The sequence below is a fragment of the Telopea speciosissima genome, chromosome 9 (genome assembly GCF_018873765.1).
Source record: "Telopea speciosissima isolate NSW1024214 ecotype Mountain lineage chromosome 9, Tspe_v1, whole genome shotgun sequence".
Lineage (NCBI taxonomy): Eukaryota > Viridiplantae > Streptophyta > Magnoliopsida > Proteales > Proteaceae > Telopea > Telopea speciosissima.
In genome coordinates this window covers 43507627-43529566 of record NC_057924.1, presented here as the reverse complement: position 1 = coordinate 43529566, position 21940 = coordinate 43507627, and the positions used below count along the sequence as shown (strand labels likewise).

General features: G+C 41.8%; 1 protein-coding gene across 1 annotated transcript; it reads right to left on the bottom strand.

Moving 5' to 3' along the window:
- Positions 1 to 200: 200 nt before the first annotated feature.
- On the bottom strand, positions 201 to 6336 carry LOC122638936 (uncharacterized mitochondrial protein AtMg00820-like). Its single transcript, XM_043831787.1, has 2 exons — positions 6095 to 6336; positions 201 to 408 (listed from the first exon to the last, which is right to left on the bottom strand). The coding sequence occupies exons 1-2, from the start codon at positions 6334 to 6336 to the stop codon at positions 201 to 203; spliced, it is 450 nt and encodes a 149-aa protein (XP_043687722.1).
- Between the last annotated feature and the right edge of the window lie 15604 nt (positions 6337 to 21940).

Here is a 21940-nt window from a genome sequence, read left to right as displayed (position 1 = left end):
CCGGATGGTGTGGAGTGCTGAACGTTGTTTGCAGTTATCGGAGTAGAAGGGGCAGCAGCATCTGTGGTGGCGAGCTTCTTCAGGGATGTGCCATGGAGAAATTCATGACTCAATAGCATGGCATGTAGGTCATCATAGCAGATCGGATTTGTCCGAGTAAGAAGGGAGGAAACCATAGATTTAAACTCGGACTTAAGCCCTCAATAAATATGAAGGTTGAAGGCACCAGGGCGTAAGGAATGACCAGCAACAGATAATTCCTCAGCAATGGACTTAGCACGCTGCAGGAAGAGGGACACAGATTCGTCCGGCTTCTGTTCAAGATCAATCAATGCCATATTCAAAGACATCAAATGGCTCTCAGAGGGAGAGGAGAAGGCTACTGACAAGGTGAGCCAAATATCACGGCTGGTACATTTCCCAACAATTAGTGGAAACACTTCTTCAGAGAGAGAGGAAACAAACATGTTGTGAATGAGGGAGTCCTGATGCTGCCAAGTAGCAGCATCAACAGGATCCGCAGGACATGGGATGGAGCCATCGACATGGCCAAACAAATTCTAGCCGTCAAGGAACAGTTCCACTTGGGTTTGCCAAAAAATAAAGTTCTTAGATGTAAGCTTTAATAAGATGTAATGGTGAGCATGGTTCAAAGAGGGGGAAGAAAGAGACAGTGAAGGGGAAAGGGATAATGGGGTGGCTGAGTCGTGGGTAGTGCCAAGGGGAGTGCCATTGGCAGCGGCGCTATGTTTGTCCGCCATGAAGAAGAAGGAATAGTAGCAAGAGGAGAGGAAAAAAAAAGGTTCAAGAGGAGCTCGGTGGAGCTTGTCTGGCTCTGGATACCAAACTAGTGAGAATAGTAATCCTTAATTCATTCATAATCCCAAAGGGAATATATATACAAGATACACTCTGAGGTTTAAACAAGGTAACCCAATATTGGGTGATACAAAGAATATTGAATTGCTAAGAATAGCCTGAGTTATATCACATGTAATCCACATGTGATAATAAACCGATTGTGTTGCTATAGATAGCCTGAGTCATATCACATGTTAATAACATGTGATAATGGGCCGAGAAAGGAAGGTAAATCATCTCCAGTGGTCTTTCTCTCAATAATCTAGAAACTGAGAAAAGAAACCATAAGAACTCCCTCTAAAATCTCAAAAAACACCACTAGCCCCTGGCCCACCCTGAGTTTCCGAGAGCACACCATCAACATTAAGATTTAGGTAACCGACCAGTGGACTTTTCCAAATAACTTCCAAAGTTAAAGTATGCCTAGGCGCCGCAGTTTGAACACTAAAAACCCGAGCAAGACTTAAGTCATCCACTAACTTCACATGGAATTTATGATCAATTGAAAGCAACAAAAAATCACCAACAATTAACTTAAAAATACCTCTATAACCTTTGGGGTTGAATGTTCACATACGTGAGCGTATGTGAACAATTCATAACTGTTCAAATGGAACATTCCCACAAAATAGATTTCATTTGAACGGCTGTGAGTTTTTCACGTACGCTCATATACGTGAACATTCCGTATACTAATGGCATCTATTCCATTCCCCCCAAATATGAAAGGGATCGAACTAGCAACAGCAATACCTCACTCTTTTCTCTTCCACCATGAAAGAAGCTCAACAATCGTAATTAAGCTGGGCCATTGTTTATTAAAACAACCTACCGCCTGATTCTATGCATCTCTTAGAACCAGACATTGGAAAAATATGTGTATAAAAGAATCACCTTCTAGACCACAAAATTCACATAATTACTTGAATCATTTCCAAAGCTAATCAGATGCAAATATAGATATTTCAATTTTAGACAGGATATTATCCAATCCATTTAGGTCCAATTATCACCTCCTCGTTAAATTTTCATCTTCTTTAGCTCTCCATTGCTCAATGTAGACATTGAGATCGCAGCATCACTCTTTCCACATTCACGACTCCACTCTCCAATCTCTACTAAGAAAATAAATAGATAATTAAAAATCCATATTTGATTCGTATTTGTATAAATTTAAGAAAATTCATACTTGATTCATATTCATATCCATTTAGAAGAATTCATATTCAAAAAATTAATTTTTAAAAAACTATTCAAATCCATTTGAAAACTAATCATTAGATGCTGACATAAATAGTATTATAATTGATTCAAATTCAATCTTAACAAATGGATGTTCAAACTTCAAAGTATGAAAAATAGACAACAAGTTAGAAAAAAAAAATTTGAAAAAAATAGACAACACCAACAGGAGACTGAGAAGTCAACCTTGTTAATTTAATTGCAAAATGTATCCATAATCCATGTAAGTGACGTGTCGATGTTTTGGGTGGTTGAGAAGAGAGAATTTTATTGGATGTGTCCGAACAGACTTGAGAAGAGATAATTAACTAATGCAGTATTAAGATGACGATAAGATGAGATCTATCTTCCCTTAGCGTCCAGTTGGGGGCAAGACGTGACAGTCCTCGGAACAATGATTCCAACAAGTTGACATCTTAAAAAGCTTTGAAGTTTGAAGAGAAAACTGATTAGGAAGCAGCGGGTCTTAACGGGACCTACTTGGCCTTTTCATGTTTACAATCTCACATCGACTGGTAGGGATTGTTCCACTTGCTTTTTTTTGTTCTTTCTCTTGGTACCTCAATTTCTCTTTTATCTTTTGCTGAAGGATCATTTGTATTCGAAGAATAAAAAAAATTTATAAGAAAATCAGACAAAATGAGTTTAACGTGTATCACAAAAACAATGACTTAGTCGATTGATTGGTGGTTTACTGGTTGGAGTGTATGTTGAGCACAGATTGTGTCTTAGTACAAGTACCATCCAATGTTTTTCTAGGCCAGTCACATGGAATCCACAGTGGGACACACAAAAGGAGTCGATTCCATGTGACTGGTCTTGGAGAACATTGGATGGTACTTGTACAAGGACACGATCCAGCCTCGTGCATGCCCCCTCAGGAGGTCAAGGGATCGACCCTCTCTTAGTTTGCATGTTGTGTGCCAAAAAAAAAAAAAGAAACCCCTCCCATTGATAATTGTAGGTTTCTATTGACTTGTCTTAGCTTTCCCTCACCAAATATATCCTTCTATTTCTCTCATTCCAAATGGATTTCTCTCTACTTATGTTAATGAACCACAACCCAAGCAAAGGCTTTAACCTCTGGTGGGAGAGACTTTTCCCAATAACAAGCAAATCTGAAATTAATTATTCTCATTATAAAATGACTTAACAGAAAATAATTCATTTTGTTTGAGGCTTCATTTTCTTCCATCATTATCAACACATAAAATCTGGACTTAGGTCATCAATTCCTGTATTTCCTGAGCAGCATATGTAGAGTCTCCATCTAACGAAAACTGGATTCCAATACATCATCTAATGAATGCCATCATTAACTCTTGTTTGAAGTCGGAAATGTCCTTTCTCATTCCAATTGGAGGAGGTTCGCTCTTCACCATGGGTGAAAGAAAATTTGGTTCTTTCTTCCTTGTTTGATTTTCGTTTGGTAAAAGAAAGATATGAATAGGGTATAGACGAGGGTATCCTTACCCCCTAATGGCCTTCACCAAAATGTGAAGGCCATAAGAGAGTACAAAAGGACTCACATTGTAGCTCCTGGCAATGGGAGTGCCAATCAGCCCCAAAATTCAAAATTTATGGCCTCCCTAACTTGAAAGTTTGAAGTGATAACCTACCCCCCCCCCTCCCAATATCCATATCTGTCATAGCCTATGAATAATGTCTATATCTATTGAGTCAGGAGTGACCCTCACATCATTGATTATTATTATTATTATTAGAGTAAATATCAACCCCCTCCCCTCTAAGTATCCATAATATCAACCCCTCCCTCGGGTTTTGAATGATGATAATGCCCTCCCCTACTTTTGAAAGATTCTATCAACCGTATCCTAATCGTTAAAAAACGTCATTAAGTGATGAAGTGGCATTTACAAATTTTCTAAAAGCCCATAATACCCTTAAACCCCTTTATCTAATGAGTGCATCTCTTCTAGAAGTTGGGGTTTGGTGCATATATTAACTCTAGAAGTACTACGGTTATTAGAGTAGCTGACACCATCAAACAAACTATATATAATTGATTTAATGAGCCATTCGCAGTTTCAGAGTCTAAAGTAGTTCGTACTTGTACATGCATGGCTTAATCTTTGAGACAAGCACATGACTATTGGCAAGATCAACAAGGTAACTTTCCTTCTCAACACCAAATCCACATGAGCCATATTCCAATTGCATCGGATGATGTGGTCAAGACGGGTATGACGATCTTTATTTCATTTGCAATGAGTTGCAACCAAAAAGTACAAGAGGACTCAAGTACTATTGCCCACAAAATACCATGCATCCTAGAGAACACACAACGCACATGGACCACCACCATGAAGGCATAGTGGCTCATGCATCACATTCCAAACTACCGCACACCACCACAAGAAGTGTAGGCAAGAAACCAAATGAGAAGTAAGGGATGGCATTTTTTCATTCGATTAGGTAAGTAACACAAGAATCTTGTCATGTTGACCATGTAAAGTTTAAGATTGAATTGAATTCCTTAGTGCCGATTTGGCTTGTGAGGCTTTGTATTTATAATGTAGTTTACAAGAATTTTACATTGAGATGTAACTTGAGGATCACTCAAGGTTAGATAAGGATAAGAGTTGTTGCTACAGTTTAGGATAACTCTTGAGAGGAATTATCAGTTGAGGACTCCTCTTGTGACTTGGAAGAGCTATCGTGAGGAGTTACACTTTCACACCCCCTCAAGCACAACGGTAGTTCTTGAACTGTAAGCTTGTCTCTAATCTGTTTAAACCTTGAATGTGAGAGCGGCTTGGTCATAACATCAGCCGTTTGATCTTGGGTAGAGATGAATCGAACATCTAACACCTGTTTGGAGACCTGGTCACGAACAAAATGATAGTCGATTTCAACATGCTTGGTCCTGGCATGAAGAACTGGATTGGCTGCCAAATATGTGGCCCCTATATTATCACACCAAATCAAAGGTGGATGCTGCAACTTGTAGCCTAGATCACGAAGTAAAAATTGAAGCCAGAGGAGTTCTGAAGCCGTATTGGCTAGTCCTTTATACTCCGATTCTGTGCTAGATCGTGCCATGGGTCGGTTGCTTCTTAGAGCTCCAGGAGATCAGATTTGGACCAAAATAAATACAATACCCACTTGTGGACTTCCTATCGTCAGGGCAACCAGCCCAGTCAGCATCAGTGAAAGCCATGAGGGCAAAGCTGGTCATTGGACGTATGACGATGCCATAACCCGAGGTGCCCTTTATATAGCGTAGTATGCGCTTGATAGCCATCCAGTGAGCCAATGCAGGAGCTTGCATGAATTGGCAGACTTCGTTGACCGAAAAAGAGAGATCTAGGTGAGTCACCGTTAATATTGTAGGGCACCAACTGTACTGCGATATAGGGTTGCATCAGAGAATGATGGGCCAGTGTCCTTTGTTAACTTAGACCCTGATGTTGCCATTGGCATGACACACGGTTTGCAATCGGCCATATCAACCCGGTGAAGTATATCCTTCATATATTTGGTTTGTGTTAGAACAAGACCATTTGAGGATCGATGAGCTTCGATCCCAAGAAAATAATTCAGGTTCCCCAGATCCGAAATGGCAAATTCAGTCCCTAAGGTAGCAATCAAGGATGAGACCGCAGTAGGTGCACTTCCTGTGATGATGATATCATCAACATAGACTAACACCAGCATAGTAGATTTCTCATCTTTCTTAATAAATAAAGAGGAATCTGACTTGGAGATATGGAACCCGATTTGTAAAAGATAAGAGCTAAGTCGATTATACCAGGCCCGTGGAGCCTGTTTCAAACCATAGAGAGCTTTGCGGAGATGGCAAATGTGATTCGGATGCCATGGATCTGTGAATCCCTATGGTTGAACCATATAGAGATCTTCAGAGAGGTTCCCATTTAAAAACGCATTCTGTATGTCTAACTGACGGATGCTCCAACCAAAAGTGGCTGCAATAGATAGTACAAGTCAGATGGATGGTTGTAGGCTTTACCACTGGACTATAAAGGTCTCGTCATAATCGAAACCATGCTCCTGATTATACCCCTTTGCAACAAGACGGGCCTTATACCGGTCTATGGTTCCATCAGATTTAGGCTTGACCCTGTACACCCATTTACAGCCAACGACATTCATACCTGGTGTATAGGGAATCAAGTCCCATGTCCCATTTTGCACAAGAGCATTAAACTCAACAGCCATTGCCTTGTGCCAGTTGACATCTTTATTAGCCATGGTGAAGCATGTTGGTTCAAGAGGCAAAGAGATGTGGTGGTTATGTGTAAGGGTGGTGGCATAGGCTCTTGGTTTATAGATATTACTTTTAGAGCGAGTTTGCATGGGATGGGTTGATGTTGTAGAAGAAGGTGGAGCTGGCTCGGGTTCAGAACGTGGACTGGGTATAGAGGTGGGATTCAGATGAGGGTAGGTGGTGTTGTAGGGCTGGTGTTAATGGGTATTAATGCTTGGGTATTAGGAGAAGCCGAAGGTGGGGGGGTAGGGGAAGGTGCTTGCACCCGCACCCCTTGGGTCACATGGGTAACTGGTAAGTGAAGTGTAACCGGGGTATGGACTTTGGGAATAGGGGAAGCTAATGGTGAGTTCGCCATAAAGGGAAAGTGTTGTTCATTAAAGACAACATGTCATGAGACATACATGCGATTAGTGGGAACATGGAGACATTGATAACCCCTATGTTGAATTGAGTAACCCATAAAAACACATTGCAATGACCTGTGATCCATCTTATGCTTTTGGTAGGGCCGTAGCCAGGGATAACAAGCACATCCGAAAACCCGCATCTCAGTATAAATGGGCTTCTGTTGAAAAAGAAGCTCATAAGGAGACCTTTGCTACAAGACTGGTGTGGGCAATCGGTTGAGCAAAAAGACAGCAGTACCAAAGGCATGCACCCATTATAGTTTTGGAACACCAGCGCTATTGAGAAGAGTAAGGCCACAATCAACTATATGCCTATGTTTTCTTTCCACTATCCCGTTCTGTTCCTGTGTATGAGGAAATGAATAGCGATGAACAATGCCATTAGTATGTAAATAAGATTTAAATTTCTAAAATTTGCCTCCTCCATCAGATTGAAAACTCTTTCTATTGGTACAAAAATATTTTTCCACCTGTGTTTTAAAGGAAATAAAAGTGGAGAGTGCTTCAGATTTGGTGGTTAAGGGAAAAATCTAGGTGTAGCGGCTATAAGCATCAACAAAAGAAATATAATATTTAAAACCATCAATAAAAGTTACTGGGGATGGACCCCATAAATCCGAATGAATCCGCTGCAATGGTGCAGTACAATTACTAAAAGAACTAGTAAAAGGCAAACGATGAGACTTGCTTAAAGTGCAAGGTTCACAAAAACTAAATGAAGAAGACTTGGCTACTGGTAGAGCATTCTGATTGATGATAGACGTCACCACTCGATGAGAAGTGTGGCCAAAGCGGTCATGCCAAACCATAGGAGAGACTCGTTCCCCAACAAAGGTTGTAGGAGAAGGAGTGGTTAACACTGTAGAGCAATTTCCTGAAGACAAAGAATTAGCTAAAGTAGAAGCACCATTGAGAACATAGAGACCATTTTTATTCCGGCCGCGAAGAAGGATGTTCCCCGAGTATGGATCCTTGACAAAACAAAATTTTGGGTGAAATTCAAAAGCACAATTATTGTCCTTGGTAAACTGAGAAACAGAAAGAAGATTCTTTTGAATATTGGGAACATGAAAGACATTATTAAGATGAAAAGAAGACACAGGTGTACTTAAAATTGATGAACCAATATGAGAGATTTTCAAACCTGAGCCGTTTGCTACGCGAACCTGATCGGTGCCATGATAAGTGGATGGAATGGACAGATTAGCCATATCTGCAGTAAGGTGATGAGTTGCACCGGAGTCTGGATACCAGGAGTCATCAGTTCCTGTCTGAGATGGGGCAGCATACATAGCAGTGGGATTGTTGTTGCTTGGTGATATTTGGATTAAAGCGCTGGTAGCATTGCAGTGCTGAATGCCCAGGTCCAGAACAAACTTGACAAACCACCTTTGCACGATGGTCATTGTTGTACCTGCCACGTCCTCTATAGCAACCACGGCTCTGCCATGGTGGGGAGGTGGATTGTTATTTGAATTGGAGTTGGGCTCTTTGACAGCCACTTTAGCAGTGGGTGTGGCTGGACAAAACAACCTCCTGATTTGTGAGAATGCCCAAGAAATCATCCAATCCAAGAGGCTCCAATCGAGAAGTAATAGAAGAGACAAAACCATCATATTCAGGCCCAAGGTCGTGGAGAAGACTAAGAACCATCTGGCTGTCAGAGAAGGGCTGAGCAGCCACGGCCAGATGTGCAGCAATCGTCTTCGCCTTTTGAACGTATTCAGCCACAGAGAGAGTGCCCTTCTTCAATGATCAGAGCTGAAACTCAAGCTGCATTATACGTGCCTGAGATCGAGAAGAGAAGTGCTTCTCAAGCGCTACCCAAACGTCATGAGAAGTGTTCAAACCAACAGCCAGAGAGAAGACCGATTAAGTGAGAGTAGACAACAAGCAACACAACGACATCTGATCTTGCTGCTGCCAGACAAGATAGTCAGGATCGGGTTGCGGTTGTGGTGTAGCAGTAGGGTCAGTAGCATTCTCAGTTGCAGCAATGGTCGGAGATGGACACGAAAACGTGCTGTCGACATACTTGAGATAATCATGAAGCCGGAATAATGGCAGAAATTGAGCACGCTATAAGAGATAGTTGGTTTGGTCCAACTTGATCTATAGAATATGGGAGATGTTCCCTCCAAAATCAAAGGGAGTAGAAGCCGAGATCACAGCCGGTGTGGTGGTGAGCGAAGAAGAGGGAGAGGTCGCCATAGCAGAGTCGTGAGAAGGAAGGGAGAGAAAGCTGGATCGAACTGCTAAAGCCTTAGCAGGCTGCTGATACCATTTAAAGTTTAAGATTGAATTGAATTCCTCAGTGCCGATTTGGCTTGTAAGGCTTTGTATTTATAATGTAGTTTACAAGAGTTTTATATTGTGATGTAACTTGAGGATCACTCAAGGTTAGATAAGGATAAGAGTTGTTGCTACAGTTTAGGATAACTCTTGAGAGGAGTTATCGGTTGAGGACTCCTCTTGTGACTTGGAAGAGCTATCGTGAGGAGTTACACTTTCAGACCAAAGACACTTAGGCCACATCACAACCCAAGAGATATCTATGAATGGTATTTTGTTGCACAATCAAGGACCCCACCAACACACACAAACCCATAGCTACTCACATGCATCATATCCAGAGCTAGGGCTGCAACAGGGTTGGGTTGGGCCGGGCCTTTTAAAACCCCAGCCCAAATCTAAGTCCCCTTAGCTAGGCCCAAGCTCGACCTGGCCCGGACTCAGGGCCAGAAAAATCCAACCCTGACCCGCCCTCAAGGTCGGGCCTGGCTGACCCTGATTAGCCCTAGCCATGGGGGGGAATGGAGATGCATGGGCTGGCCAAGCTGGGAAAGGGAGATGTATGGGCTGGCCAAGCTGGGAAAGGGAGATGAATGGGCTGGTTAGGCTGGGAAAGGAAGATGCATGGGCTTGCCAGGCTGGGAAGAAGAAGAAAGAAGAAAGAACAAAAACAAAAACAAAAAATAGAAGACAGGGTCGGGTAAGGCTGGACCGGGCTCAACCCGAGGCCTGAACCTTGACTTGGCCCGACCCTGACCCACCCTTAGGGTCAAGGTATCTCAACCCAGGCCCTGTTCGGGCTCAGGGCAGGCCAGGGCCGTCAGGGCCAAACTGGCACCCCTATCCACAGCTCATTATTGTTTCACCAAGGAAGGCTGACTTCACGATTGCCTACTGCCCTTAACTAGTTCACCTCTATCTAGAGTTCAAACATGTGGAATTCACGTTCCAAGGATTGAGGCTGGCTCATTTTCCCCTTACTTGTTTTATTTATTGACCTAAAGGCCCTTGTCTTGCACAGATGTCGAGCAAAGACCGTACGTATATACATGTGAATGAGCTAGGCTTCACTCCAAGGATTACCCTGTATGCCACATGCAAGTAAAAGTAAAAGGCGTCATAGTGGTGTTTCTCAATTACTTATTTTAGATAACATTAACTGAATTACCCCTTAAAGATGGCCTGTAGGGGCTATCCCGGGGATGTGCATTTAAGGGATCCAAACTCACATCAATTAGGGTTTCTCCTCTTTTTTTTCAGCAATCAAAAGGGATTTCAAAATTAACAGTTTTTCAACCTTTTCTCAAAGTTCAAATCCATGTTTAGTCAAATGAGTTTGTGATGGAACAATATGATTAAAAAGTTATACATATAGCATGAACACATTGACTAAGATTGAACTAAATTTCCAAAAGGCAAATATAACCCTTCATTTGTTAACTTGTAAAATTCCACCTTTCAAAAAAGAAATAGAGGGGTGGAGGATTTCCCTATTTGGATTTTGGAGTTCAAACTTCTAATCATAAGGATAGAACTCTAAATCACTCATATGTCCATTAATTATTGGTTCCACATGGACCATGTGATCTGTTGTCCTCCAGCCGTAGCAGCCGCCGCGTAATCCACTAAGATCCAGACATTGATCAACACCTTCACTACTATAGAATAAAAGACAAAACAAATTGAATTGTATACTCTGATAACCAAATCTCTAATTGTTTATTGGGGTCCTCTCTTTCACTCTTGGATGGAGTGAGGGTGTTGTGCCTTCACCTACTTTTTGTTTTTTTTTTTCAGATTTCTTCATTCAATGGATGATTATAAAAAAAAAAATCTTTTGATTTTGGTAGTTGTGGTTTGATTTGCCTCTTTGGGTTTTGAGGGGTTTTTAAAAGGATACAAAGCCGTTCATCAACATTCCCACCTTGTAAGGCACTCTGTCTTCCATGTGATTCTGTTGGCATCTCTCTAGGTGCCATTGTACCCATAAGTTGCAAATATTCACATCTCTTACTTCTAAACTCTAAATAAATTATCATCCGTTAGGATGTTATCTAAACGGAGATGGGAACATAATGTAAGAGGATCTCGTACAGGTTTGGTTACTATCTTTTCGAATTCAAATGATCTTCTTCACAATCTTTGAATATCTTGAAAGATTTCTCTACGAAGAAGAACTCTACACCATAAATCCTTGGAAAGAGATGGAATCTCAAGAGCACACAATTACTTGGAGAATAGGGAGAGAGATACAAATCTTGGTTGCCGATGTTATTATGGGACTTAGGGTTAGAGTAGCAAATTATATCCAAAACCCTAGCTAAGTCCCCTCCTTTTTGTAGTATTTCACTCAAACAAGCAAAGGGGGAGAGGGAGTCGTTCACATAAAGTGAATGGCTCCCACTCCTTGCTCACGGGGTGGGTCAGGCCGCCCCTCATGGGTGCCATGGATAGGGTCAAGACCCGAATCCGATTAACGTAAACATAAAAATTAAATAAAATAAAAATTCACATCGCCCGCTCAAATTTGAAAAAATTTTAGAATTTATAATTTTTGCATGGATAAAAGATCTCTACTTGGTGGTGTTTTCTATGCCCTCTCACAAGGCATTTTGAGATGACGTCTCTATCCTTTGAGTAGATATCCAGGTGTGCTCACCCATTGGCCTATACGCTTATATAGAGACCATGCAACCAAGTAGAGATCTCTTACCTTTTTACATTTATTAAATCTAATATCGCAAACAAATCTTTAGTACCATTACAGTTCCATTAAATTTCAATAAATTTGTGGAGAAGGATGCTAAGGGTCGTAACTTGGGCCTGGTTCAATCAAGACCCCATTAAAACAGTTATGCTTGTAGTTTTAGAAACTAAACGGACCATCAAATTGGCAATGAAGCTATTACAATTAGAACCTGGTTTGTAATAAACAATTAAAATGATTTATCAAAAAAATTTGGAAGACCAATATAGAAAAATGCAATAGATTTGCACGGTTCACAAGAAGGCCATCCAAATTTTAGGAGTTATTTTAAAACCTACTATTGTTATTAGCATAGATGATAGGACCACCTATAGACTATGGTCAAGTCTGAAACTATCAAAACCTCGAAACAGGTTGGACTATTAATAAAATCCAAGTGCCTGAACACTTGTCGCTTGTCTTATGGCTCATTTCACCGATATGTAATACAAAAGCCTTGTGGTCGACAACATGGGACCACCACAGAGACAAAATGGCAAACACTTGGTGGGCTTTTTGGTCGAAGCCTTAGACAGCACAAATCTAACTGAAAACGTTGAGAAATGAGAACCCTGAGCAACACGTACTAGCTAGCCAAACCCAACCCATCTCTTGCACGAAACCATTAGTAATTAAACGCACGCTTTTGTCAACATTAAATCCCTAGGAAAGGGGATAACACGCAAACAGAGAAAGAAGGAAGTTTGAGGTTTCATACCCATTGACCCATTGGAATGTGTTTGTTTTCTTTCCATATCAGAGTCAGAGGTTTAAAACAGATGGCATAGAATACATTATATTTCTTGGGAATTTATACAGATATATAGTATTTGATATTGAAACTGTAATTAAGATTCTACTCCCAAGTCCCAACAAGCAATCACGTTAGGTTTGCCTTTGAAATAACACTGATTTTTAGTTTTTTGTTCCTGGGGTTTTGTCTCCTTGGACAGAGAATGAATGAATGTCTACAAATGTCTACAAATACTCTTTAATTTCTTGCCTTTTAAATATTGAAAAACAAAGAAGGTTATTCTCTTCCTTCAAGTGCTGCTATAGTCTATAGAGAGCAAGTCATAACTCATGACTTATAGACTCACAAATGTTGAAAATAGTAAGCTCTTCCAACACTCCTTATGGTTTTTCAATTCAATGACTGATGATATTGTATTCCAAGAGAATAAAAGATAGAGATAAAAGTCTAACTAACTAGTTGTTTATTAGATATTGACCTGTCATTAGACATGAGAATTCAATTCTGTTACTAGTTTTCATTTCCCAAAATAACCTTTGATGCCTTTTGCTTTAGCTTGATTGGGCATAAGGAAGGTTAGCAAGTATTCATAAGATTAGTGAGTGGTTCTTACTGTAACTGGACCACCATTGACTTGTTCACATTATACAAGATAAGGAAAGATCATTAATTAGACAAATACTGGGATTGGTTTGGACCATTCCAAACTCAAGGGAGATATGGTTGGCTTGGTTGCTTAACCTTTTGACAAAAATATGGCTCCACTTGCCAATTTCAAAAACTCAATTAGAGATGAAAGAACTATCAAGCCTTGGTCATACTCAAATATCAAACCAGGCCAGATTTTTTTTTTCATGTTCTCACTGCAAGGGGAAATATAATGCTATGAATCATTGCGTTATGTGAAACTGCAACTGCAATCAGATGCACATTTCCCTCATTATAGAGCTAATTGGAGAACAAGGATCCATGTAGTCGACCTCATTTAGTTGGGAAAAGGCTATGACGTTGTTGTTGTCGTTGTCGAATTATGATCTATACCTCTTTCCTCTATGACTTTGTGTGAAAAACAATAACATTTGTATTTTGTTAGGGTCAGTTTTGCAATTGCACAATTGCTTTTGACTAATTAAAATGTTGGTTTATTTGATACTTAAAACAACTAATTACATTTTCATGGAAAAAAGAATCCCACACATCTGGGATGGTTTGAACACCCTCTTACATCCTGAAAATGTGTATGTGGATTCCTCACTAAACGTAACGTATGGACAGATTTTCAACATTGTTCACAGAAACTGATATTTTGACTTGAAGGATGGCCTTTTCTTACTTAAATGTTTAATAAGCAGCCCATCAATTTATAAATACAAGTGAACCAATATCTGTTTAAGATTTGGAACTTTCAAAACACCATTGTCAAGTCACAATTCTATTTTTTTGGCAGTTGGTAGGGCTCTTTGGGTCAATCACAAAAAAAAAAAAAAAAAATAGAGTTTTTAATGTTGGAAATGTATCCATCAAATCAAATTAAATTAAAATTTTTAATTAAGTATTTCTTAATATAATCAGAGATGTTAATTGGGTTGGATGAAGAAAATAAAGACTCAAAATAAGAAAGCATATGCCTAGGTAGACTAGATTCTTTCGTAATCCATTGGTTAGAATTATCCTTTAAGACAAGAGATATGGTTGAATTGTCGTTGGTGAGCAGTAGTGGTATGAAAAAAGGTGGTTTTACAATTGCCAGCACTTAACACTCTAGTTCTTGTTGGTGTAGAAGTTCTTCCAGGCGAAGCCTATGTGATGTCTCAAGGTGTGGTAAAAAAGCTTTATTTGAATTAGATTGGATAGATTCGAGAGCTTCTTTAACTTTACTTGTCTCATCACGGGTATTTCCAAACTCCATCTTTCTCTATTTTCGAAGTGTATAACAATAGGCTTGTTACCTCAACCATCCAACCTCTTGCAGCCATCTATTTCTCAATTGGTGGACGGTTTTTTGGCGTCTTAATATTCACCCTTGTTTTAAAATTTTCTTTTGGCTTGTCTTACATGTAGAACTATCTGTCAGAGCCTCTATTTCCAAATGGCTGCCAGTCGACTCTACATGTGTTTTTTATGGAACTAATGATGAATCCATCTAGTATCTTTTCCTATCATGTGATTGGATTAAGCATGTTTGGGCTTGTGGTCCTCTTGGATTGAGAACTGAGCATCTTTCAGCCCCACATCTGTGTGCTTCTTCTTTTAACCACTATGCTCCTGATAAACAATCTTTTATTTGGGTCTTGTCTATTTTCATTATTACTTGTTATTTATTTGAGATGTAAGAAACAAAGCTGTTATGCGTGGTTTATGGACCGACCCTCTTCTTATTATTAAGAATGTAATTAAATGGGCTGGTGATATGAATATTAGGCCCCCATCCAAGCCTACTACCATTCTGGAGCAACTACCATGTGTTTGTGTTTCCGATCCTTTATGGTTGCATGTTCCTACTAACTCTCTTTTGAAATCACATGGTTTATTTGTCGCAGGAATATTTGAACCCTCTTAACTTAGCAAAGTGGACCTTTAAACTTTTGCTACATGAGCAAGATTTTCTAACAGTTGCAGGTCATATTCTAACACAGGATTTAAGAGAGGCAGAACTTTTTGGATTCCTACAGGGCTGGGAGATGGCAAAGGAGGAGCGGATCAACATAAAGCATGTGTGGCTTTGTAACAAAGACCTCTACAATCTTCTGAGTTTTCCTCACAAGCAACCTATCCCCTGGAATCTCGTTCACAGTTTTTTGACTTTTGTTGATGCAACCGCTAATTTTTCTAATATTATCTTTCATTACTGTACAAAGGAACAGACAATGCTACGTACCCAGATGTACTCTCTTCATTACGTTAATAAATCCTTTTTTCTTTTCATCAAAAAAAAAAAAAACAATAGGCTTGTATTTTACTCCAAAGGCAAAAATAGAGGAAAACCTTAGAAATTGATGACTGAAGAGGATGGAATTATGTGTAAGGTCAAGATAACCGGCCTTCCCACTTGGCCTCACATTTGAAACAATGCCTACCCTTCCGTTTGAAGGGAACAAGTTGTATAGCTAAAGGTGTATGGTCAGACCGTATCATTGGGTGTCAATGGACTGATATATTGTTATGAGCCCAAATAAAATCCTCATTACCAAAGACCTTGTTAATACTTGACATAACGATGCTCGTACCTCTCTGTTTGACTATAAGTAAAGGGGGGAGGCGGGGGGGGAGGCCCATACAAATGCAATTACACCAAGCTGCATTCTTTGATGGCATTGTTGAGCTTCCAAATTGGAGTGGAAAAAGATTCTCTCCAACTACTCATCCAACGATATGGAAGACTTGGACACGTATCCACAGGTGTTGGCGGGTGTTGGAAAGCATGTTCAAGTCCTCCCTAACATTGGATGGGTGGTAGGAGAGGAGTTGGAAACCCCAGTAGCTGGAGAGGATCTGGACCCTGTTCTTTTACCTTACTACCGCATTTGTCATCATTCCCTAATCGGACTGGGCTGTTTGTGTGATTGTTGATGACAATCACTTTGCTTTCTTGTATGTTCTTAAGTGTTTGAATTGGTAAGCCCATGTAGTAGCTAAGGGACACTACTTTTTTCAATTTTTCCAAGGTGTGGTGGATCAATCCAGATCCTCTACTACCGAGCTGCCCGGCAGGACCGTGCAGCCCAGACACAGTGAGGCGTGCAGTGACCACCTTGCCCCTACCTAAATATCTTGCCCGAGTCGGGGTAAGGCGGTGAATACGTGCCTCACTATGTCTGGGCTGCATGGTCCTGCCGGGCAGCTGGGCAGTAGAGGATCATGATCCGTGGTGGATGCACCCTCCTCTTTCCTTGTCTTGTAAATCCTTCCATGTTATAGGGAAGAAACTCATATTCTTACTACTTCAATTAGATAGCCTGGAGGAGCAGTTTGTGCACCTTTCTTTGACAAAAAAAATCATCAGTCCATAACAAAAAATTTCACCGCCTAGGCACCCATTAGGTTCCACACAATAGGTTGGTTTCCTATTGATCTTTATGTTGTGAGCCATTAGGCTAACTTCAGGTTCTCAGGGTTTAGTTCCTCAATATGAACTAGTGACTTCGCCTCAGAGTCCCTAGTCTTAGGCTAAGTGTCACTAATGATTTTGGAAACCATCGCAAGGATTGAGTTTGGATTATCATCAGGATCTCGCACTGGTGACTCAACCTATTGGTCTTGAGGAATAACAGAGGCCAAGGAAGATTGTTGAGCTCCCATGCCTCTAGTTAGGCCAGAACTGGCTACCAAAGTCGAGTCACAGGGATTAGATGAAACTGTAGAGGCTGTTGAGAGCCCCTAATCTAGAGGAGCATTACAGTTCCGAAACTGCTAGGCAAAACACGGGGGTAGGGGAAATGAGTTTAAGCAACCTCGTGGGCCTAGTAGTAGTAGGCTTGATGTCCAATTCAGAGTCAAATGAATGGTCCCCTTCACGGAAACACTGTGAAGTCTGCTAATCACCACATTCTATAGCAGACAAGACCGATAAGGGTGCTCATACTGATCGAAGGGAAGAGCTCATTCCCTAAGGCCATACGAGTGGACAAGGCTCCTATAACTGCGGGGGCGGGGGAGGGTCATAATGTAAGCAGCCTTACCTCTGCTTTCACTAAGAGGCTGTTTCCAAACTCGAACTTGTGACCACTTGGTCATAATGAACCAACCTTACCATTGCACCAAGGTAAGAGCTCATTCCCGCTCTATTATTGTTGCCTTTGCCAAAAGCCTCATCTGGGTAGTTGCTGGTCTTGCACCTGAGCCACCTAGATGCCTCCAATCCCATACAACACATCGAAACATAGCTTTCTGGAGGCCGGCAGGAGGGAAATAAAGAGTTTGGGCTGGAAGCCTGGACTCTCATCAAGTTTCACACTGCAATTCTTAGTATCATGGCTGGTCAACCCACAATAGAAAAGAGCCCAAAAGAAGGAGCGGGGGGGGGGGGTGGATCAAATTTGTACCATGCGAGGGGTAGGAGGGTAAGTCTTCGGTTGCTATTGCTGGCAAACCCTGTAGATGCATAATAGTCCACCCAAACATCAACACAATAAAGAGAGCATAGAACACAGTAGCATAAGAAAACCAAATCAGGTCCAAGTAACCCAAAAAAACCACAACTCAAGAAAACAGACTATGGTCACCTAAGCCCAAACTGATTCAACACACCACCCGATCGAAACAAAAATATAGTGTGAGAAACCTAACTAAAATCCCTACAATACACGATCAATATTGCAGGAGAAAAGTTCTGGCACACACCCAAAACTCAAAACGAATTATATCCTTCGCAGAATATAGCAGCAACTTGAAAAAACCAGCAAAAATGCATAGCCTAAAGAGAAAAATCATTGACATTTATAACAAATCCTAACTGAAAATAGTAAAACAAGACCATAACTATACTACAACACAAAGAAAGAAGAAAGTGAGAAAAAATTTCAAAATCAAAGGATTTGTAGATAGGTAAACCAAGCCTCAAGATTCATATAGTGCTGAGATAAGCACTAGAAAGGCCTCCAAGGTTCCCTGTCACAGGGAACCATGAGCAAGTCTTCAAAATAGAACTAAGATGATTGAAATATCCTTTAGGGGCTCCCTGCACTAGTGAAACTGCAATAAAACTTTAGCACAAGATGAGAATAACCAAAACATATCCCGCTCTTCTTAATTTTTTTTATCCAAGAAAACAAGAATAAAGCATTGACGTCAGTGAAATCCTCAATAGCAGAGAGGTTACATACAAGAATCAAAGAGATAAAAAGAAGCAAGAGACAAATCGATAGAGCTATTAACAGAAAAAAGAAAACACCTTGATTCCAAAAAGATAAAGCAAAAGTGCCAAAACTCCCAAATCCGACCATAAAGAAACCTTAAGAAACTACAAATGAGAAGTGGGAAAAACAGCAAAAACACCCTACAAGAACCAAACCCAACCAGCAATAGTAATAGCAAAACCAGAGCTATAGAATGAGATCCACCCAAAGGACCAGGGACTAGAAGAAGAAGAGATACAAGAAACTGATAAACCAAGAATACTCGGGCCAATCCTAGATCGCCACGTGTCCTGACATAAAGAGGAGGCTAGCCCAGGCCCGGCTACGTCAAGACCCATCTGGTAATCCAGGAGGAAGAGACCCAACAAGTCATTCAGGGACCAAGTCCCCCACACGAGTCAACAAGGCCCAACCATGACGTCACCACCGAGGTCCACGTCATCTTACCCAAGAAGGACCATATCCTAAAGAGATGTAATGCTATTCGGACTCAAACATCAAGGATCGTTACCCAACACGTAAAGAACACGCATATCTATCTGTAGGGAACCTCTTCCCTACCAGAACTCTACGTCCCACGAGGAGACACTCTACTACGTGATAGACTCTTCCACGAAGAATACTTATCACCAACTGGGACTCTCCGCACCGCCATACTCAACTATAAATACTCAGGTATTCTACCCCATTTTCCATCTTGAATTACAGTGATTCATCTGTTGCTAAGAGAGATCTAACTTAGGCATCGGAGAGTCCTAGGCCGGAACCACACCGGTTCTCCTTTGTCACTGACGTCCTTTTACAGGTTGTGGCACCCGAAGGGCCCATCGACGATTTCCTGACGCAACAGATTGGCACCATCTGTGGGAACGATGCTAGCCAATGTTTCTACTAGCTCGCTTCCTCAAGTACTCAATGGCACCACGTACGAAGGCCACTCCCTCTACCGATGCTCCGAGGGAGAGGAACGAGACACCACCACCGGAGAGCTCTCGACAGAGAGCCCCCGATCACCATGAAATCCAAGAGACGGAGAACCCGGAGAACGGGCGCACTGACGCAGGAGAAAAAAACCTCAACGAAGAGATACCCAGTGAAACAGTAGCTGACCTAAACGCGCCAGCAACTGTGGGTTAGATCAATGACTTGTAGAGATAGATTCTCCAGGACCAAAGCCTTTTTCAGGATTATTTGAGGCAACGGATAACATCTCGCAGGAGGGTGGTGCTACTGCCGAGGACAGAACCAATCCCTCGACAGGAGCAAAACCCTAGGAGGTCACCCCCTGAAGGTGAAAGATCGGAGAAAGCTGCGAGATGCGTAGGTTCGGCCCATCCACAAGGAAACCGGTACATCATCCTGTAAGAACTACGGATCTACCAGTTAGATCGGAACGAGCGGTATCCCAGACTCATAAATCGGTGGAACCTAATCAAAATGGTTTGATTAGAAGATCAGTATTCCAGGGGCGATTGGGAGGAGATCGGACACCAAAGCCAAGTCGGACGCATCGTGAAGAGAGCCCCTCACATTCATATCATGGCTCGTCACTTCATAACGTCCCACCATCACATCAAAACTCACCATGGGAAGAAATATCAAGAAGGGGTCGAGAACAGGTTCTCGGCGAGCAGGCGATTAGGCGAGATGGACGGTCACGTGACGAAGAATTAGATAAAAAAACTCCGAGAGTTAGACGAGAAGCTAGAAGGATTGAAGAAGCAGACAAAGGGTTAAACACACTCTATACCAGGCCAACACCTATTCTCGACAGAGATTACGAGTGTACCTCTCCCCTCCCGATTCAGGTTGCCTACCTTCAAACTTTACAGCAGTACAATGGACCCCAATGATCACATCAACTACTTCAACGAGATGATGACCCTATATGGGAGATCAGACGTTGTCTCCTGCCAAGCATTCCCAGCATCCCTCAAGGGTGCAGCCACTTCATGGTTTTCAAGGCTCAGGCCTCGATCAATAAGCTCCTTCACAGAACTCTGCGAATAGTTTGAAACCCACTTCCAAAGCAGCGTGAAGCAGAAGAAGACCACGGTCAACCTATTGAATGTGATACAGAATCCAGGGGAGTCCCTTAGAGAGTATGTCACTAGATTTAATAAGGAATCCTTGGAGGTTGGAGACTTGGATGACCAAACTCAACACGCAGCCTTGGCCAGGGGCATCAGGGACCTAGACCTCATCAAGGACCTAACACGGCACGAGACCAAGACAATGAAAGAACTATTAGAGTGGTGCAATGAGTTTGCTATTATGGCCGAAGTATTACAAGCCCGGAAGAAGGTGATCGAAGCAAAACCTTAGGAGGGTAAGAGATCGGCGGCAGATGATTGCGGATAAAGCAAGAGACCTAGAATGAAGCACCGACAAGAGAAAGGTGATCGTCGGCCAGAAAAAATTGAGCGTCGCCTAGAGAAGACCGATCGAGCTGGAAGCCCTGACTACACTCCCTTGAGCACTACAAGGTCGCAGATTCTTATGTAGATTCAAGACCGTGGCTTGCTCCATTGGCCTCAACCAATTCTCGCGGGACCTGAGAAGCGAAATCCAAACAAATTCTGCCTCTTACACAAGGACACAGGATATGACACAGAAGATTGCATCCAATTGAAGAACGAAATAGAACAACTTATAAGGACAGGGAACCTGAGCGGGTACGTGAAGGGAGGCTGAGACAACCATTCGGGTCGAGGAGGCAGAAATAATGATCGAGGGGGAGAGGAGCCACAATGCGATGAGAGGAGGATAGATCGTGACAAGGATAGAGGCCGTCCGGAGGAAAGAAGGGATGGTACAGGACCCAGCAACACTAGAGGAGCCCCATTCCTTGCTACAATAGGAGGACCAGGACAGGAGTCCACAAGGAAGGCAAAAGCCCATGCTCGGTTCGTAGGGGTGACAGAGATGCCAAGCAAGGTAGCCAAGATAGAGACGGTAATCTCCTTCACGGATGCTGACCTGGAAGGAGTAAGCTTACCACATGAAGACGCCCTAGTGGTGCAAGTAGAAATAGCCAATCGAGCTATGCACAGGATGCTGGTTGACACCGGAGGGTCCGTGGATGTGATCTCACTAGAGGCCAACAAACAGTTTGAGTTCAGCGATGATAAGCTCAAGCCCGAGGTAACCTATCTCTATTGGTTTTCGAGCACCTCCTCCATCAGAGGAACAATTGAATTATCGGTCACCATCGGAGAACACCCTTGGCAAGCCACGATCATGGTTACCTTCATGGTGGTAAGGTCTGTGGTATCCTTTAATGGCATTTTGGGGCGACCAGCCCTAAGTGCTCTCAAGGGAATAATATCACTATACATTTGAAGATGAAGTTCCCAACAGAGAATGGCGTTGGCGAGATCAAGGGTGACCAGAAGAAAGCCAGAGAATGTTCTTCACTGTTCGTCAAGAAGAATAATGGCAACGCTCGAGGGATGGCTCTATGTATAGAGAACCTCATTAGAGAATAAAGAGATAAGAACGCATGAGCAACCTATCAGAGGATGGATCAGG

Coding starts and splice junctions, on each gene's coding strand:
- LOC122638936 (XM_043831787.1), bottom strand. CDS start 6,336: ATGGCTAATAAAGATGTCAACTGGCACAAGGCAATGGCTGTTGAGTTT. Junction 409..6,094: donor GAGACCTTTATAGTCCAGTG/GTAAAGCCTACA, acceptor GAAATGTACCAG/CCGTGATATTTGGCTCACCT.